This window comes from Diceros bicornis, chromosome 2, assembly GCF_020826845.1.
Source record: "Diceros bicornis minor isolate mBicDic1 chromosome 2, mDicBic1.mat.cur, whole genome shotgun sequence".
NCBI classification, from domain to species: Eukaryota; Metazoa; Chordata; class Mammalia; order Perissodactyla; family Rhinocerotidae; genus Diceros; species Diceros bicornis.
This window is the reverse complement of record NC_080741.1, coordinates 70,615,419-70,634,215: the sequence shown is the minus strand read 5'-3', so window position 1 is coordinate 70,634,215 and position 18,797 is coordinate 70,615,419. Positions and strand designations below refer to the sequence as shown.

At 40.2% G+C, this 18,797-nt stretch overlaps 1 protein-coding gene across 1 annotated transcript in view; it reads left to right on the top strand.

Moving 5' to 3' along the window:
* Positions 1 to 215: 215 nt before the first annotated feature.
* The window catches only part of RYBP (RING1 and YY1 binding protein), a 78,821-nt gene continuing 60,239 nt past the window's right edge, over positions 216 to 18,797 (top strand). Inside the window, exons 1-2 of the mRNA XM_058563204.1 lie at positions 216 to 312; positions 1,062 to 1,187. Of these exons, the coding sequence (XP_058419187.1) occupies positions 281 to 312; positions 1,062 to 1,187 (158 nt within the window). The 5' untranslated portion in view covers positions 216 to 280. The remainder of the gene's footprint in view (positions 313 to 1,061; positions 1,188 to 18,797) is intronic.

Below are 18,797 nucleotides of genomic sequence, written 5' to 3'. Positions count from 1 at the left end.
CGCCGCCGCCCTCCCATTGGCTGCACGGCGCGTGACGCGCGGCGCCCGGCCCCGCCCCTCGTCAGTCACTCGGCGGAGGCGGCGCTGGCGGGGACTAGTCTCGTCCGGAGACTGGCAGCGGCGGCGGCGGCGGCGGCGGCCGGAGCTCGAGCCCCAGCGGCTGAGGGCGGGCGGGCGCGGGGGAGGGAGGGGGGCCGGTCCGCGACGACTCCCCGGACGGCGTTTCTCCTCCGAGCGGCGCCAGTTTCGGCTTTGGGGGGGGCGGGGGTACAGCCCATCCATGACCATGGGCGACAAGAAGAGCCCGACCAGGTACCTGCTCCGAGCTGAGGGGGCGGAAGGGGAGGGAGAGCTGGGGGCGGGCGGGGGCCGGCGACGACTAGGCCTCGGAGCCACCCGGGGCGGGGGGAGGCGCTGCTAAGATGGAGATCCGGGGGCGGGGGGAGGCGGCGGCGGCGGCGGGCGGTGGCGGTGGCGGCGGGAGGCGGTGTCGCTCCCGCTCGGGGCCGGCGGCCGTGCGCGCCGCAGCCATGGCGGCTCCTCTTCAGCCGCCCTCCGCCGCCGCCGCCGCCGCCACTCCTCCCAGACAAAGGGAGATTTAACCAGGTGGGGAGGGAGGGAGGGCGCGAGCATGGGAGGGGAGAGGGAAGGAGCCGGCCCACTCCCCGCCGCCGGCCTCGGGCTGCCCCTGCGCGCCCCCTCCAGATCCGGCCCGCGGCTCCCCTGCCGGCCCCCCCAGCCCCACGCTCAAGTCCACAAGTCCGCCCGCTTCCTGCGCCCGCCGCGGCCCTGCCCGGGGCGCCGCCGCCGCCTGCCGTGCTAGGCTGCACGGCCCGGGCCCGGAGGTGGCGGGGGGCCGGTGGGGGCGCCCCGTGCCCTCCCGCGGCCCCTCTGCCCGTCCCCGGAGAGGGTGGGTGGGTGGTCGCCCGAGCGAAGTTTCCAGCGCTGGATTCCTGCGAAATTACGACGGCTCACCAGCGCCTGTGTTTTGCTGTCTCTCCCCCTTTCTCCTGCTCTCTGGCTCTTCCCTCCCCTTTCCCCCACTCCTCACTCCTCTGAAGGCCAAAAAGACAAGCGAAACCTGCGGCAGACGAAGGCTTTTGGGATTGTAGCGTCTGCACCTTCAGAAACAGCGCTGAAGCCTTTAAATGCAGCATCTGCGATGTGAGGAAAGGCACCTCCACCAGGTACTGGAAGATGTGTGTTACCTTTTGTTAAAGGACTCCCCCCCCCCAAAGATGGGGGAGAGGGTAGTGAGCTGTACTTTCTATCCTCTTTCCAACTTGTTGATGACGGTTTTTTCTGCATTTGGGGGGTGGGTCATGGGTGTTTTCGGTTTTGTGTGTTTCGTGTTGGGTGCAAAGGCTCGTGTTCACTAACTGATTTATGGGAGGGAATTTTTCCAGGTTTTCGTCGTATTTCGAACAGCCGCTGGATTTATTTGACACTTGTATTCATGGGCTTATTGCTTTTGGCTCAAAAAGAGAGGAAGCAGTGCTTTTGCGATGGATTGTAGGACATTAGACCTTTTTATTTTTGTCAGGTGCAGAATGTTTTTAATTTGCCTGTCCTGAATTATTTTTGTCTTCTCTGAGAAATTTGGTGGTGGTAGTATAGTAAGGCAGGTTATGTTTTCCTGTCTCCAGGTGCAAATGTCTGTTATTTTCTTGCACTTGAACATAAATGTTGGGGTTTGATAAAGAAAGTGCATTTTTTGGAAAGCTGAGCTGTCAGTTTGTGTATTTTTTTTCTGACTAGCTTATGCAGAGTGGTGATGGAGGACGATTTTGCAAAATGGTGAAATGAATAGTATGACTTTATTGAAGTTTGTGTTTAAAGCTTTGTTGTAATGAAAAGAATGTTTAAAGAATTTATTTTCATTTTGGTGAAGGTAGTAAACTGCATCTGGTATCAAAATGAGTTGAACTACTCCAGATTTAACATTTAGATATACTTGGATAAAATGTCAAAGCTGGTTTTGTAGTCTTCCAGTCATCTTTTAACTTGTATCCGGAATTTGTTTCAGTGATGTTAGAATTTGAAGTTAAACTATTCTCATGTCATTTAATGGGCAGGCATTGGGATATGTGTACATGTGAAAGCGAGATAGAGTGAGTGAGTTCCTGATGGATCCTTGAAGACTTAAAGCTGATTGCCAAAAGTCTCATTTCGTCAAGTTCTTGTTTTTGAACTGGTGGCATTCTAATATGACTGTGTAGTAGTACTCCATTGTTCTCACTGGATATTGTTCTTTGACTAGATGAGTATGTCCCATTAGAGTTTCATTGCTTTATTTATACCTGGGCAACCTAAAGAATATAACTGGGATGAATTGGTCCAATTACTGGTGGAACAGTTCTGTGAATTCCACCAACTCTTTTAATAATGAGACTTTTGAATAAACATACTAGAGAACTAAAAATATTTCCCCATAACTAGTTTTTAACGTAAGTTCATGTCAGTTTCTTGTATTATCATAAAATAGATTTAGTTAAAATAAGAAACACTCATTGGGAGCTTAGTAGATTTTGTATTGCCATCTAAAACAGGGAATTCCATCAAATGACATGAAAGTTTAGAAACGTATTTGTTATTTAAAGCAATAGTGATTGTATTTTATTTATGAGTAATGTTTTTTTACGTGTAGAATCCCTCAGAGGCCAAACCTCTTTATTGTGGTTTTGCTTTGAGTGTTACCGTAGATGATGTTCAAGTAAATGACTAGGAAACTCCTAAGAACTTGAGAACTTTACTGGTGAAGAAAAACTTAAACCAAATTTAAAAGTTTACATCTGATGTATTGCTGGGAATAATCATCTCATAATGAAATGCATTTCAGTTTCTACGTGTATAAAAAAATCTGACTCATCAACTTTTTGGAAGCACGTGGAAGGTTCTGACTTTAAAAACAATATGGATGTTTAAAGATTTTCAGTCATGGATGATGATGGTGAAGTTGTTTTTTAAACAAATATATTAAATTGTTAATAATGAAAATATTTATAGTCTATTCAGGAAGAGGATGCTCACCTGCTGTCTTTAAGGGACTTCGTGTAATTTTTTGATGTCTGTTGTTGAGTAGGACTAAAACACAGATTTCAGAGATCTGAGGACTTAAACTCTGAGGAACTCATGATACCCTTATTTAGCCTATATTTGTTTCATCTTGATTATTGTCAATATTTTGGTGTTTTAGATCTATTCTAGAAGACGTCATTAATCAGAAGGCAAATAACATGTCTTTCTTATGCTATGAATGGGCTTCCTGTGGAAAGGTGAATTGGACAGGTTTTTGTCCTGTCCTATCCAGTATGTTAACTGTTGGTTAATATGTTGGTGATACTAGTTACTGCTATGTTTTTTTCCTTGTAATTTCCTTGGTACCTCAAAGGTTTGACATTTTCTGCCTTGCATAGTTTTTATCAGAATTGGTCTTGATGGCAGTAGAAACTTGTTGGGTTTTGGATGCTGGGTAGTAGGCAAAAGTTTGTGATTTTAAAATAATTTTTAAATTAAAAAAGGGCTTTTTTAACCTTTCGACTGGTGTAGAAATTGGGTTTTATTGCTCTGAGCTGATGATTCATGTTTAACAGCCTAGCTGGTTGGCTAGTGAGTGGTCATTTTGGAGTTTGTTCATCATTCTTGTCAAAATTGTCACTGTTGTCTACCAGTCAACCAAGGAAGTCAGCTTTGAATTAGTGGTCGTCCAGTAGGACACATTTACCCTTGTAACTGTGGATAAAATTGATATTCCTCAGTTTGATTGGGAAAATATTGCTGCTCATCCAAAGAACATTTATTAAATTCCTAGAATGAAAGAGACTGCTCGACATTGGGGAGGGGAGGGTGGTGTTAAAAGGTTGCTAAGGCATACCAGAATGACCATAAACCACGTTACAAAGGTTCTAAGAGAGGTGTAAATAAAGTGCTGTGGGAGGTTGGAGCAGTCTGGCTTGGGGAATCAATTAGAAGGTTTTCCCCTCCCTCCCCCGTTTCTTCTGGACGAGGAGAAGTGATTTCTACAAAATCACCTGCCAACTTTTCACTATTGCTGTGTGTACTGGATATATTGAATTCTGCAAGTGGAATCATGAAAGCGATTCAGAAGGTCTTTTTTCTTTTTGGAGGAGCGTAGAGCAGAATGAAAGGAAGGTCGTCAGAAGCTCCTAAGAAATGTATTAAGGGAAGAAGGAGGGGACACTTAATAGGCTAGCTTGGGGGTCAGGGGGCAGTAGAAATCTATATCTTGGATGTATCATCCGTTATGTGTTGGGTCTCTTTGGTTCTTACATACACTCCTTTCTCCAACCATTTTCGAACCATACCGTCCCACTCTTTACCCCTCGCTGTTTTTTGTTTTTGTTTTTTCGCTGAGGAAGATTCCTCCTGAGCTAACGTCCGCAGCCAATCTTTCCTCTTTTTGTATGTGAGATGCTGCCACTGACCGACAAGTGCTGCAGGTCCACACCCGGGAACCAAACCCGGTCCACCGAAGTGGAACGTGCCAAACTTAACCACTGGGCCACTGGAGCTGGCCCTGGTTATTTTTTTTATAGCTTTAGTGAGGTATAATTTACATACCATAAAATTCACCAATTGTAAATGTACAATTCAGTGATTTTTAGTAATTTTCAAGAGATGTGCAACCATCACCATAAACCAGTTTTAGATCGTTTCCATCATATATGGTTTCCTCATGCCTGTTCTGTGATATACTTTTCTGTCTTTCATAGTAGAGCGTGGAGGAGTCATCTGCGGCTTGGAAGGTTGCCTCCCCACCTTGCTGATGTGCTGTAAGCCTTGCAAGGTGGAAAATAAAGGAGTGTGTATGTACGGTGATGGTGGGTGGGGAAGAAACACTATCCTTTTCCTAGGTGATAGCTAAAGTAGTATTTCCCAGCCCACTTTGCCAGCGTCATGAAAAAAGATACCAGCTTTTAAAAGAAAAAAAAAAACCCACAGGGGCTGGGCTGATGGTGTAGTGGTTAAGTTGGTGCACTCCACTTCAGCCGCCTGGGGTTCGCAGGTTCGAATCCCGGGCGTGGACCTATGCATTGCTCATCAAGCCATGTGCGGTGGCGTCCCATATACAAAAATAGAGGAAGAAGAGCACAGATGTTAGCTCAGGGCTAATCTTCCTCAGCAAAAAGAGGAGGGTTGGCAATGGATGTTAGCTCAGAGCCAATCTTCCTCACAAGAAAAAAAAAAACCCCACAAATTCACAAATTTATCTAACCCTTCTGTTAAGTTGAAAATCTTGAGTGTTGGGCAGAGTAACTTCTTAGACTTGGTGATAAATTAAATATATTTTACTTTTGGTCTTCTTATTTCTCTGAATTCAATGATGTCTTTATTGTAAAGTGAAAATTACCAAGACATTGCTGCAACTCTTGTTGATTAGTAGTTCTTGGATAATAACACTGCATCTTGACCTTCAGCTACTTCTTAAATCACAGTCACTTGAAAAATAGGAAGATTTTTGTTTTGAGTGATTACCGTAGACTTAGAACTTTTCTAGTCTTCAACTCCAGATTTTGTCATGGTGTTGAGTTGAAATCACGTTTTCTTTAATTTCTGTTTGTTTGAATACTATCTGTCTGAAAATTGTACATTTTTAGAGCTTTTATAGGCAAGTAAAAGTGAGGAATTTACTTTAGATGTATAATAAAATTGTGCAGCTTAAAAAAAAACTTGGTACTCAGGATATTGAATTGGAAGTTGGTACTCAGTTCTTTTGTATTGTTCAGGAACTCCCTGATTTCTTTGCGGTTGTAACTTTGGACTTTTTCTTCCCTTAAATTCAGATACCTTAGTAACTCAAAATCTCTTGAATAGTCATGAAGTACTTTAGAAGTTTAGGGGAAAACACACATAATTAGTGATACGTGGAAGTTTTGATCTTTGCTGGAGGCTTGAAAAATGGCATCATCCTGTGATACTTTTCAGATAGGAAAACTCCCAGAAAGCAGAGGGGATACCTAACCTGGAGTAGAGCCAAGCCTCTTCCACGTGGTTCCTGGTCATCCACCACAGTGGTTTTGCTACTTAGGTCACGTTGGTTTTATTGTAGTGTTTGTCTTTCATAAAATTTCTCCATAAAATACATCGAAAAATTACCTGTCTTCCAGACCATCAAACCTTTCAGCCTCAAAGCTGGTACGGTTTTAAAGATCACTCTTAACCCAGAAACAGAGTGATAATTTATTTTGTATTTGTTATTACATTGGACTTACTGATTTATTGGTACTGACTTGATCTGATGTATACTTGGTGACCTTAAAGTAAATTACCTGGGTAGTTGTGGTTATTTGACAAGTTTTTATTGAGCACACAGCCATCTGGGCTCTGGGTATACAGCGGTGTAAAGACAGACAAGGTCCTTGTTCTTGTGGAGCTTAAAATACTGTGGAGAAGAAGAGAAAATAAACAGAAAAATAAGATAATTTCAGCTAGTGACAAGGGCTAGGAGAACTTCAAGCAGGATAGGGAACTGTCGAGTGATGAGAACTGAGTGAGTGGCTGCTTTATAGATAGTGTTGAGATACACATTTGCCTTTTTAGGAAACGTTAATTGTGCTTTTGGAACAAAGGGATAATTATTCTGTAGGTTTACCTGTGCCATTTAGCTCATTTGGTTGGGGACAGTTTAGAGTTGAAGCTTTTGTGCACAAGCTACTCAACTTAGTTGTGTGTCATAGACTAAACCCAGGCCAGCTAACTTGCCGGTATATCTTATTATTTACTAGAATGGGAGATTTTGAATGGATTCAGTGATGTATTATTTATTCATGTGGCATACATTTGTTGTGTGCTTCTGTAGATGCTGAAGAAATGCCAAGATTAGTGAAAACCTCGTCACGTGGCTGTAGTTTATCAAAATAGTTATCAGCACTAATACAGTTCATTAGTACTTTAGGTAATGGTGGGTCTCTAAATGGCTCCTTTATGACTTAAACTACGATCTTGCAGGCTCTCATTTTCTCTTTTGCCCCATCACCAGGGCCTTTTCTCTCTATACTGCCCATCACCTCTTTTTTTGCCTGTTTATTTTATTTATTATTATTTTTTTTAAATGAGACAATATTGTATATTGTTAGTAGCTCCTTTTTTTGTTGTTGTTTTTTGTTTTTTTTTTTTTTTTTCGTGAGGAAGATCAGCCCTGAGCTAACATCCATGCTAATCCTCCTCTTTTTGCTGAGGAAGACCGGCTCTGAGTTAACATCTATTGCCAATCCTCCTCCTTTTTTTTCCCCAAAGCCCCAGTAGATAGTTGTATGTCATAGTTGCACATCCTTCTAGTTGCTGTATGTGGGAGGTGGCCTCAGCATGGCCAGAGAAGCGGTGCGTCGGTGTGCGCCTGGGATCCGAACCCGGGCCGCCAGCAGCGGAGCGCGTGCACTTAACCGCTAAGCCACCGGGCTGGCCCTTGCCTGTTTATTTTTAAGTAAACTTTTTGAACTGTGGCATACATAACGGAGACATGCACAAATCATAGTTATAAGGCTTGATGAGCTTTTACAAAGTGAGCACACCTGTGTGACCAGCGCCCAGATTAAGAAACAGAACATTACCTGAACCCCAGAAGCCCTGTGTATACTTTACAGTTACTTTCCCCTACCCCACTGCTATCCTGACTTCTGACACTGGAGATGGGTTTTGCTTGTTTTTAAACTTGATGTAAGTGGAATCATACAGTATGTACACTTCTGGGTCTGGCTTCTTTCACTCATTGTCATGTTTGTGAGATTCATCCATGTTGTGTGTGGTTCTCGTTTATTTTACTAGTGCTGTCTCATCCTAAGCATGTCTTAGAGCTCACCTCTCTGCATGCAGACCCTTACACATTCTAGAGATAGGCTCTCTCTTCGACTTCTGTTGGTTACCTACATCCTTAAACACAGCTATCTTCTCCCAGCATAAATCCACACATCATTAGGTGAAAGGAATAAAACTTGGTGTGTGAAACTTTCTACAGTACATAAATGGAGTAAGCTTTTGCCTCTCATCAGTAGTATTGTTCATCCGTCATTTGTATTTCAAGGCATTGGTTAAATAAACAAAATTCCTGTTTTCAAGGAACCTAACAAACTTGTTGAAAAGATAAGACCATTAAAAGATAGCCAAGTGATGTGAACTTCATGGTAGGCACAGAATCAGTGAGTACCTGGTAGAGACCCTGTGGCTTTTTAGAGTAGGTAGAGACAGTCAGAAATGGGGCTGCATTGGGGAAGGCCTCACTAACTCTGGGGTTTAAACTAGGCCTTTATGGTTCTTGGATGTAGGGTTTGTTGTACAGGCTGATACAAGTTAGTTCTTTGCCCCCTCCTACCTTCTTTTTAACATTTCACTCTCTTCAGATGTCATCCACACCTTTCCACTTCTCCCCCACAGGCTGGTAATTTCCAGATATTATTAACCACCTGTCACCACCCCCACGCACGCGTACACGTGACAGGCAAATTCAGCTGGTTCTTGGGCCTCTCCACTTGGACAACTTAAATTATCTCCTGGTTCTCATTGTCTTTAGGATAAACTCCAAATCCTGAGCGTCACAAGGGACTTCTGATTTGGTCCTTTACTGTTTCTTTCTTTAGTATTTCCAGAAGCAGCCTACAACACCCTGTCTGCCCTCTGCACACAGCATGTGTGTGTTTCATGCCAGACTGCTTGGTGTTTTCCAAACATGGACCATGATGTCTCATTTCCATGCCATCACACATTCTTTTCCTCTGGGTTTTCTTCTGAAATGCTTTTCCTTTCTTGTGTGTCCTGGCTGACTTCTATTTGTCCTTCTAGATGTCTCAGGAAGCCTTTCTATCGTCCTCCAATCATGTGCACCTCATTTTCATACTTGAACGGTATGCCTTGCCCTCCAATCATGTATACCTCATTGTAACACTTGAACTGTATTTTTATTTGATCGCCTCGCCCTCCAGTCATGTAATACTTGAACGATATTTTCGATCGCCTCTGTTACGTTTTCACCTCTTTTGAGGGCAGGACCTTTTCATAGCTTTATTTTCCTATGTCTATTGCAGTGCCTGGCACTTGGCAGGGGTTCGCTAAATGTATACAGAATAAATGAAGACTGGGAATGTCAATTGGAGTTCCGTTTAAAACTGTTCCAGTTAAGAGGTCTAATAAATATTCTTTCATATCAAGGCTTGCATCTTGTGTGTGTAATGTTATTGCATTAAGAGAAAGTTGTCTTTATGAAGTATGTCCTTAAAAGTAGTGTTCCTGTTTTTCTGGTTTTGTTTTCTAAACATGTACTAGAAATTAAATACAGAACTACAGCCTTGGAGGCTGTAGGCACTGCATTTAAAGTACTTCCTGGAGTGGTTTTGAGCTTCGGAGCTTTAGCACACTTACCCAAATAACAAACTGTGACGATTCTCAATCCTTGTTGGTTACTCGTTTGGTGATTTAAGCAGCCAAAAGTCATATTGAAAAGTCTGGTAATAAAGCAGAGGGTCAATCATGTTGTGCAGAACCAATTTTGAGGTGTGCTAAGGAACTAGATGGGTGTGCTTGTAAGCTGGCACCTAAAGGCAGTTTAAAAGGGCTACATAGGCGCCTGCCTGGTGGCGCAAGCGGTTAGGTGTGCGCGCTCCGCTTGCGGCGGCCCGGGGTTCGCCGTTTCGGATCCCAGGTGTGCACCGATGCACCGCTTGGCAAGCCATGCTGTGGCGGTGTCCCATATCAAGTAGAGGAAGACGGACATGGATGTTGGCCTAGGGCCAGTCTTCCTCAGCAAAAAAGAGGAGGATTGGCATTGGATGTTAGCTCAGGGCTGGTCTTCCTCACCCAAAAAAAAAAAAAAACTACAGAACATTTTGGGTATTGTTGGAAATGTTATACTGTGCATTGTGTAAGTTCTGTTGTGTTAGTACACATGGCATACATTACTGTTCTTTTGAGTAGTTTTGGTTAATTCTGTTAAGTTAAAGTCTTGACTCATTCACTTCATTCATTTATTTAGCTATAGTTTCAGTTCCAGGCAGTGAGTGACACAGACTGTGGTGCCAAAGATGAATTCTCAGTAAAGGCAATGCAAATAAACTATTGTGTTACTCAGAAATCATGAATAGTTGAAATCACAAGGTAAACAGGTGAAATTTTTATTTTTAAATAGGATTAGATATTACTTCCTCCTCTCCTTTCCTCCCTCTGTCAGTTGAGAAGATCTATTTAAATTATCCTTTAGTTGGGAAAAGAAGATAGTGGAAGAGATACGTAAAAAAAAAAAAAAAAGCATCTTAAAACATGTTCAGAACATTTTTCTCTGTAAGAGCATCAGCAATACAATTTAAGATGAGACTTTGATAGCCTTTGGGGGGGACAACAAATTAAAGATGATGTAGGATGCCTGTTTCCTCAGCGTTTTGGGTCTTAAAACACAAAGTGCATAGTGATTAGTCAAAGGGAGAAAACAGACCTGGTGACTGCTTTCTAAGAACAGATCAGATTTCATATATAGGTTATGAGGTTTATGCACTGTTCTCTTCATTCTTTTACAAAACTAAAAGTTGTTTAATGTCATAAGTGCTGCAAGAATATTCAGGGTTGCAAAAAATGGGAATTTGACTCTGACTACCTTAAGTCAAAACAAAAAAATGAATTTACTGGCCCGCAGAGCCAATAATGAGAAGAATACCATTTGAACCTAGAATCACAGTAAGAGCTGTAGGAATCAGGTCCTCTGTTAACTTGTCCAATTCCTGAACCGTTGTTTGTTGCCTGGAGCTTGGGATACTGTGATTCGCCAAGCCTTAACACATCTGCAGGGTCTGTTTCTTGAAGGGAGATGTGACATTTAACTAGGTGGATAGAAAATAGCTACCATAGTTTAGTATACTGGCTTTGTTACTGGGTTAATACTCATGTTCAGTTCTAATTTCAAACTATAATAAACTCCTTGAAGATGGGAGCTCTGTTTATCTGGTATTACCTCAGCACCTTGTAAATTTATATGATATAGATAAAGAATAATTATCAGTGAACATTGGTAAAATTTAAAGATACTTATGTTCTGTGGGTTAATTTTCTTTACCATTCTATGTGGTCACTGATTGTCCTTTATTTTAGTTATGGAGATAATACTTGCTAATTATGCACAATTTTGGGACAGTATAGGCAAATATAAACACAGGTCACCCATAATCCTGCCATCCAGAATTATTTTTATTTATTGAGCAATTTATTTGTTTGTTCACTGGACCACAAATATGTAACTATAGTTCTCCAGGTGCTGTGTTTTGTATGCTGGTTTATTGAGTTTTCAAAATAATGTGGGTGGTGCTTCCACGTGGGAGTGGGAAAATCAGGCAGTGTATGGTATGGAATAAATCGAATCTCTGACTTGGAAGACGTGTATTCTGACCTCTTAGTTTATATGGTTCATTTTGGATTCTTCTTCTAAAGGAAAGTTTTTGTGAACACCTTGTGGGTTTAGGATTCCTATTTGTAGAAAATAAAGTTAAAATCCAGTTTCCGGGGTGTTTTTTTTGGATTGTTTTAATTTGGGGAAGAACGAAAATGTCATTGAATTCTTAATATCTGTGGTATAATTAACTTTGCCCGAGGCCTCTATTAAAGAACAGTTAAGTATACAGGATAACCCAGATTTAATGTTTTTGTACTAAATTTGTTTAGAGTTGTGGTTCTCAAACTTGAGCTTGGATCAGAATCACCTGGAAGGCTTGTTGAAATGCATTGCTGAGTCCCACCCCTGGCGTTTAATTCTAGGGTGTGGCCTGAGAATTTGCATTTCTTACAAGTTCCCGGTGAAATTGATGCTGCTGGTCTGGGGAGCACACTTTGAGAATTACTGGTTTAGATGACCTTAAATTCTCCTAAAGAGAAGCCAGCCAGGCTTCCTAAGGAAACCGAAGATAGTTTTTGTGGTTTGTTATGGAAAAGTTATGTCTTGGCATTTCAAAGTCAACCTGTGAGAAGTAAGTGATCAACATTCTAGGAACCGTGTTTTTAATCTAGAGCTGGCATGAGAGATGACTCCTAAATAAATACATTGTGTGACATGTAGGAATATTTATAAACTGGGGAACCATATCAACTAAATGCGTATCTTTTTTACATTCTAAAATCAGCTATTATCTTGCATTACTAACACTTGGATTTCAGATACAGGTATTTAAAAAACCCGTTTCTTTGCAACATATGTTAGAGAGACAGAACCAAGTCTTAAAATCAGTATCCGATATTCCAGTAAAATGTTGGCAAAGAACATGGACAGGTAATTCATAAAAGAACTACAAACTAAGTCAGGAAACAGGAGAAATTTATAACCTTCCCATTACTCAAATACGAAACAAGATAAACCTTGTTGGCAAGTCAAGTTTTAAAGATTTAAAAAAAATTTTTAGTGAGGTGAAGAAATGGGCATTCTCACAGACTGTGGGTAGGTATGTAAGTTGATTTAAGTTTTCTGAAGGCCATTATAACAGTTGGTATCAGATGCCCTTGAAACATTTGTACCCTCTGACCCAGCAGTTTAACTTCTAGGAATTTGTGTGATCTACATGTAAAAATTTCTGTGAGTATATTAATTGCATCATTATTATAACAAAAAATGAAAACTACCTCCATAGGAATCAGCAGGAAATTGTTAAAAACTAAGGAATAACCATAAATATTTTGCAGTTCTTAAAAATGTTCGAGATCTCTCATACATTGGTGGTTGGAATGTAAAATGGTGGAACCAGGGCCGGCCCCGTGGCTTAGCGGTTGAATGCTCGCGCTCCACTACTGGCGGCCTGGGTTCGGATCCTGGGCGCGCACTGACGCACCACTTGTCTGGCCATGTTGAGGCCACATCCCACATACAGCAACTAGCAGGATGTGCAGCTCTGACATACAACTATCTACTGGGGCTTTGGGGGAAAAAAAGGAGGAGGATTGGCAATAGATGTTAGCTCAGAGCCAGTCTTCCTCAGCAAAAAGAGGAGGATTGGCATGGATGTTAGCTAAAGGCTGATCTTCCTCACCAAAAAAAAAAACAAATGGTAGAACCACTCTGGAAAATAGTTTGGCTTTTTCTTATGAAACCAAGCGTATACTTACCATATGACTTAGCAGTTGCACTCCTAGGCATTTATCTCAAAGAAATGAAAACTTATGTTCACATGAAACCTGTTCACAAATGTTCATGGCAGCTTTATTTGTGATAGCCTAAAACTGGAAACAACCCTGATATCCTTTAGTCAGTGAATGGTACATCCATACATGGAATACTATTCAGCAATAAAAAAGGAACAAACTTTATACATAGAACAATTGGCATGGATCTCAAGGGCATTATGCTGAGTGAAAAAAGCCAGTCTCTAAAGGTCACATACTGTAGGTGTAGGATGCCATTAACATTCTTGAAATGACAAAATTACAGAGAGCACAGATTAGTGGTTGTCAGGGGTTAGGGCTGGCAGGGGAAGGTAGGGAGATAGGTGTGACTACAAAGGGGTAGCAAGAGGGAGATCTTCGTGGTGATGAAATATATCTATCTTGATTGTAGTGGGTTATGTGAATCTACACGTGTGGTGAGATGCATAGAAGTATTTGAAGCACATGTGTTACCGATGTCAGTTTCCTGGTTTTGGTATTTTACTATAATTGAGAAGATCCAACTATTTCGGGGAAACTGGGTGAAAGTTATATGGGACCTTGTACTATTTTTGCAACTTCCTGTGAGTCTATAATTATTTTAAAATAAAAAGTTAAGAAAAATTTTAGGAAGAATGTGTAATAAAAGAAAATGCTCATAATATATTAGAAAAAAGCAAGTTACAAAATGATAAACAATATGATCCCACTTTAAGTAATATTTCGTGCCATTTAATATACATACCTAGAAGTAATGACAGATCAAAGTATTCTCATTGGTGGGATGATGGATTCTTTTGTGTGTGTGCTTTTCTATAATTTCTATAGTGTAAATGAGTTGATATCACTTTTGTAATTGGAAAAACCAATTTTCATACTGGGAAATTTTTAAAAATGATCTAATTGTGGAATAGTGAAATTTAAATAAGCAAAACTATATTTTTACATTAAGGAATTTTAAGTTTTTGTTTATATTGTTTATACTAATTTAGTATTAAAACAGCTGTTAAGATTAGAAAGTATCTGTATACTCTAAATCATGTTCTGTTTGTAAATTCAAAATTGTTTTGTGATTTGTATTACAAGATATCTTGTATGATGTTCTAAATCAGTACTATCCAATGCAAGCCACATGTAATTTTAAACTTTCTAGTAGCCACAGTAAGAAAGTAAAAAGCAGGTGAAATTAATTTTAAGAGTGTATGTTGTTTAATCCATTATATCTAAAATGCTGTCATTTCAACATGTAATCACTATGAAATTGCAGTGAGATATTTTATATCCTTTTTTTTCATACTAGGTGTTCAAAATCTGGTGGGCATTTTACAGTTACAGCACAACTCAATTTAGACTAGCCATGTTTCAAGTGTTCAGTAGCCACATGTGCCTGGTGGCTAACATATTGAAGAGGAGGAGGAGGAGGAGTAGTTGAGAGCCAGGGTTTTGGTGTCAGACCTAAATTTGAGTAACACCAGCTCTGTCATTTGCTAATAACCTTGTGACGTTCGGCATACTGCTTGAACTTGGGCTTTAGTTTTTCATTTATGGATAATAACTTCTCCATAGGGATATTGTAAGGATTAAATGAGTGAATGTATGTAGCATACTTGACACAGGACCTGGCACAGAACACATACTGTAAACAGTATATAACTGTTAGTAATGTTATTATTCCAGTAGATTGTGTATTGGATTGAAGGACTAATCGTTCTAAAGGCATGACTCATTTCTTAATAATATTACTAGTGAATAAATATATAAGTAGTACATGAGACAGTCTTTGTTTTCCAGAATTAAAGTTTGGGGCCCTAATTTTTAAATTATGATTGAATGAATGGACAAATATTTGAGTACTCACACAAAATATTGCACCTGGCACTTCAACATTTAGACTGTAAATCTTAAGAGGATACCCTCAAATACTGTATATGTGCATAGTGCTTTACATTTTGCATACCAGTTTTATGTCTGTTTTTCCAGTGCAGTACTCAAAGCAATCCTGAGAGGTGGTTGTTACTCCACCTTTCACAATTAAAGAAGCTGAGGCTCAGGAAAGTAGAGTAACTTCCTTGATTTCATGCCTAGTTAGTAGACTAGAAGAAATAGAAAGGTGACTTAATTAAATTGACAAATTAATATGGTACTGAAGTGTTTTGACTCCCTTCTTTTGATTCTTTCCCTTTCACCTTTGCCATCTCCGGGGAGAACACATCACCTTCTTCTAGGGCCATTTAGGTTAGAAGAGGGCCATAATGTCATGTCAGTTGAATAGCTGCCTTGCTCAGAGTTGTCCTGAGATTATTAGCCTAATCAGATCACCTATGGTGTACAGAGTTAACATAAACCTGTAGAGATTAGGTGATTTATTTTGCTTGTTGTGATATTTCTCTTTATAAAATTGAATGTTTTCATTTCTGTGTCTTGGTTAAATATACCCATAAAAATGGGCCAAGAATATGCAGTATACGCTGACTGCCTCAAAATCAGATTCTTTGAAGTGCTGTTTGTCGCTTGGCTTATTCAGAAAATTACACAATTCTTTGAAAGAACATTGCATGCCACCATTAAAATCAGTGGTGAGAGGCAGAGAGTTTGTGAATGATTGACTCTCCCGAGGCAGTAGTGCAGTGGAAGGGTCTTGTCTCCTGGGCACAGTCAGATGGAGCATATATCATTAGGTGTTCAGTCTGTGTGTTCTGATATGTAGATTTTGCTTTCACTGTATGCATCGCTGGCTTTATTTCCAGTTTCTTCTCCAATTAAGAAAATTGAGGAAGTCACAGGACATCTAATTTGTTGTTGTATACTCTGGGACAAAATGTATGACAGTAAACTCCCAGCTCATCTTGACAAGTACTTTTGGTGTGCTTCATTGAAGTGTGTTTATAAAAAGGGGAATTATATTTTGGTGCTCAGGACGAGAGTGATGATAGGGGGAGGTAGATAGGTAGAGTGTTCTTTGCCTCTTGGTTTTCTCTGCCTTTTCAGATGTTTTTCCTTTGGGCAGCGTGATTTACCTGACAAAGCCTCTCTTCCTGTCTACCCAACCTTTACTATAGATTAAGTACTATGAATCGTATACAAAGAACCCATCAGAATCCTATATGAAGAACTCATCATTTCTGATCTTGGTGAAGCTTAGCAACATGAAATTCTGCATTGATTTTTTTTTTTTTTTTTTTACTTTATTGAAGGGTTGTTGTGAGGATTGTGGAATGTGACTATCTTGATTGACTTCGAGGATGAAATTTGATTTAATGTAATCATGTTTCAAAGATTTTTCTTTTGGCAGAGGGAGTCTCAATGCCTAGGATTTCTTAAAAGGTTTGCTGTACGCAATTTTTGCTACTGCAATTATTTTGTGAATAAAAGCTTTAAAAATATCACATTGTATATATATGTCTAGATGTGTATGCTTGGTTGGGATTTAAGACTGTGGGTTGCAATTAATGTTTGAAATTCCCTGAAATTCATAGAACTGGATGATTTCTATGTCTCCTCCAGTTTTAAAATACTGTGGTTTATGTCAGTTTTGGCAGTTTATAGTATAATGATAAAATGACATAAATATCATGATGCCAAATTATTGTCTAAAAATATATAGAACATAGTTTATTTGTAGTGTCTTGCCCCCACTCCCAAGGTATATCAGTAGACATTTACACATTTCACAATTGCTGAACAGGAAAGCTGTATCTGTTAACACTTTTTGGCATTGTTGAGTTTATGTGTAGCTGAACAGTTTCCTTATTTAAGTTATAGTTAATGTTTTTATTTTGAAATCGTTTATTTATAGGTTAACAAATCCTTGTCCCTGATTTTCCTAGTCTAAGAAATTAAACTCATTGCAGACTGACCAAAACACTAGATTCAGCTAATCTCCTATTAAGGCTCTTGAAGATAAGGGCTTCCTGTCAGAACACCTGCTGTGGAAGAGGAGTGTTTTTTTAAGTACAGACAGGTGTACTACAGCCCTAGGGGTATTCTTACTTAGTTTTTGTTATATCATTTAATTAAAAGAAGGATTCTGTTGCATCTTTTTTTTTGAAAAGTTTGTATTGCTGAAATAGTTAATACTTGCGTGATGCCCCAAGGCAAAGCTTGGTTCTAATAGAACAGGTGTACATTGGACATTTTTCATGCTTAGCGTTTATTGAACAGTTGTTTATTGAGTGAGCTAGGCACTGTAAGTGTAACACAGACTTGGAAGGAAGGAGCTTCATTAGCTAACAGGAAAAACAGTGGGACACAACTCATCAAAGTCTTCATCAGTGATCTGCACCCAATTATCAATAATACTGATAAGGGCCAACATTTGATGGGCGTTTAACATATAGCAGGCACTAGGTTAATTAAGCTCATTTCGTCTGTTTCATTTAATCCTTACAAGGCTATGCTGTATACATAGATAAATCCCCATTCTACAGATAACAAAATGAGGCTTAGAGCTTACATTCCTAACCTAGATTTATATAGCACAGTTGCACTTGACTCAGATCTTTTCCAGCTTCACAGGATTTCCTATTGTTTCTGTTCAGTCTTTTTCTCTGAAAATGGCATTACCATCTATAACAGCTATCCAGTCTATAGACATCAATTTAGACACCCATCCACAGCAGTTGGATACCAAATTCTGTTGATTTATTCCTCCTGTATTCCTGTTGCTACTACCTTAATTTAGGTCCTCATTGTTTCATTTTTTACTTCAGTATATTAAGCGCAAGCATCTGTAGTTCACACCTGCACCCGGACCGCTGCATTAGCCTTGAACTTGGTCTTCCAGGTGTTAAGCGACATCTCTAGAAAACACATAGATCATATAGCTTGCCTGCTTAGAATCATTGGTTCCTGCCTCACTGCCCAAGGAGGTGTTGCCTTGTCTCCTTAAATAGGACGTACAAGGCCCACCATGGTCTGGCTCTGTCCTACCTACCAGCTCATCTGTGCCTCTTCTTACCAGGCACCTTCCCGTCAAACTTACTTTTCCTTTACATGTTCCTTCATGCCACTGTGCTGCCTGAAGTCCCATCTCTTACAGCTGCCTGGTTGATGCCACCTTTCGCTTGAAGACGCAGTTCATTTCAACTTTTTCAGGAAACTTTCCTTGATTCTTTTCTTCTGCGTTCGTTGAAGCACTTTGTGCATATCTTTAGCATAGTACATCATCATTTTGTACTAGAATTTCTTGTTTACATTTGTTGCCTCAAATTTACATTTGAATCCCTCAGAGGCAGGGACAGTGACATATTGTTAAATCTTCAGAGGCAAGGTCTTACTCTGCTGCTGCTTTTGTATTCTTCAGTGTATGTTTTAGAGTGTAATCCATTCTCCCAAGCTCTTGTTTAAAATCTGTTTCCTTTTTAAAATAATTGTGTCATATATTGGTTAACCCTCTCTGCAAATGAGTATGTCCATTTAAAAAAAAACACTTGGTAAATGACTTGGAAATACTGGCAACACTAGTTGACTTCTCTCTTAACTCTTGCATAGTCTGTTGTTACTCTTAGATAGGTCCCTTGATTTTCTCCCTTTCAAGTTGATACCTGCTTTTCTGCTCACAGCTGAGACAACAATTGATTGCAAAATAGAATTCTTCTGAAGCATTGTCTGTTTTAAAAAGGTGATCACTCTTGGGAGAAGTCCGAAAGAATGCCTTCCTCTTAAATTCCATTCTTTTC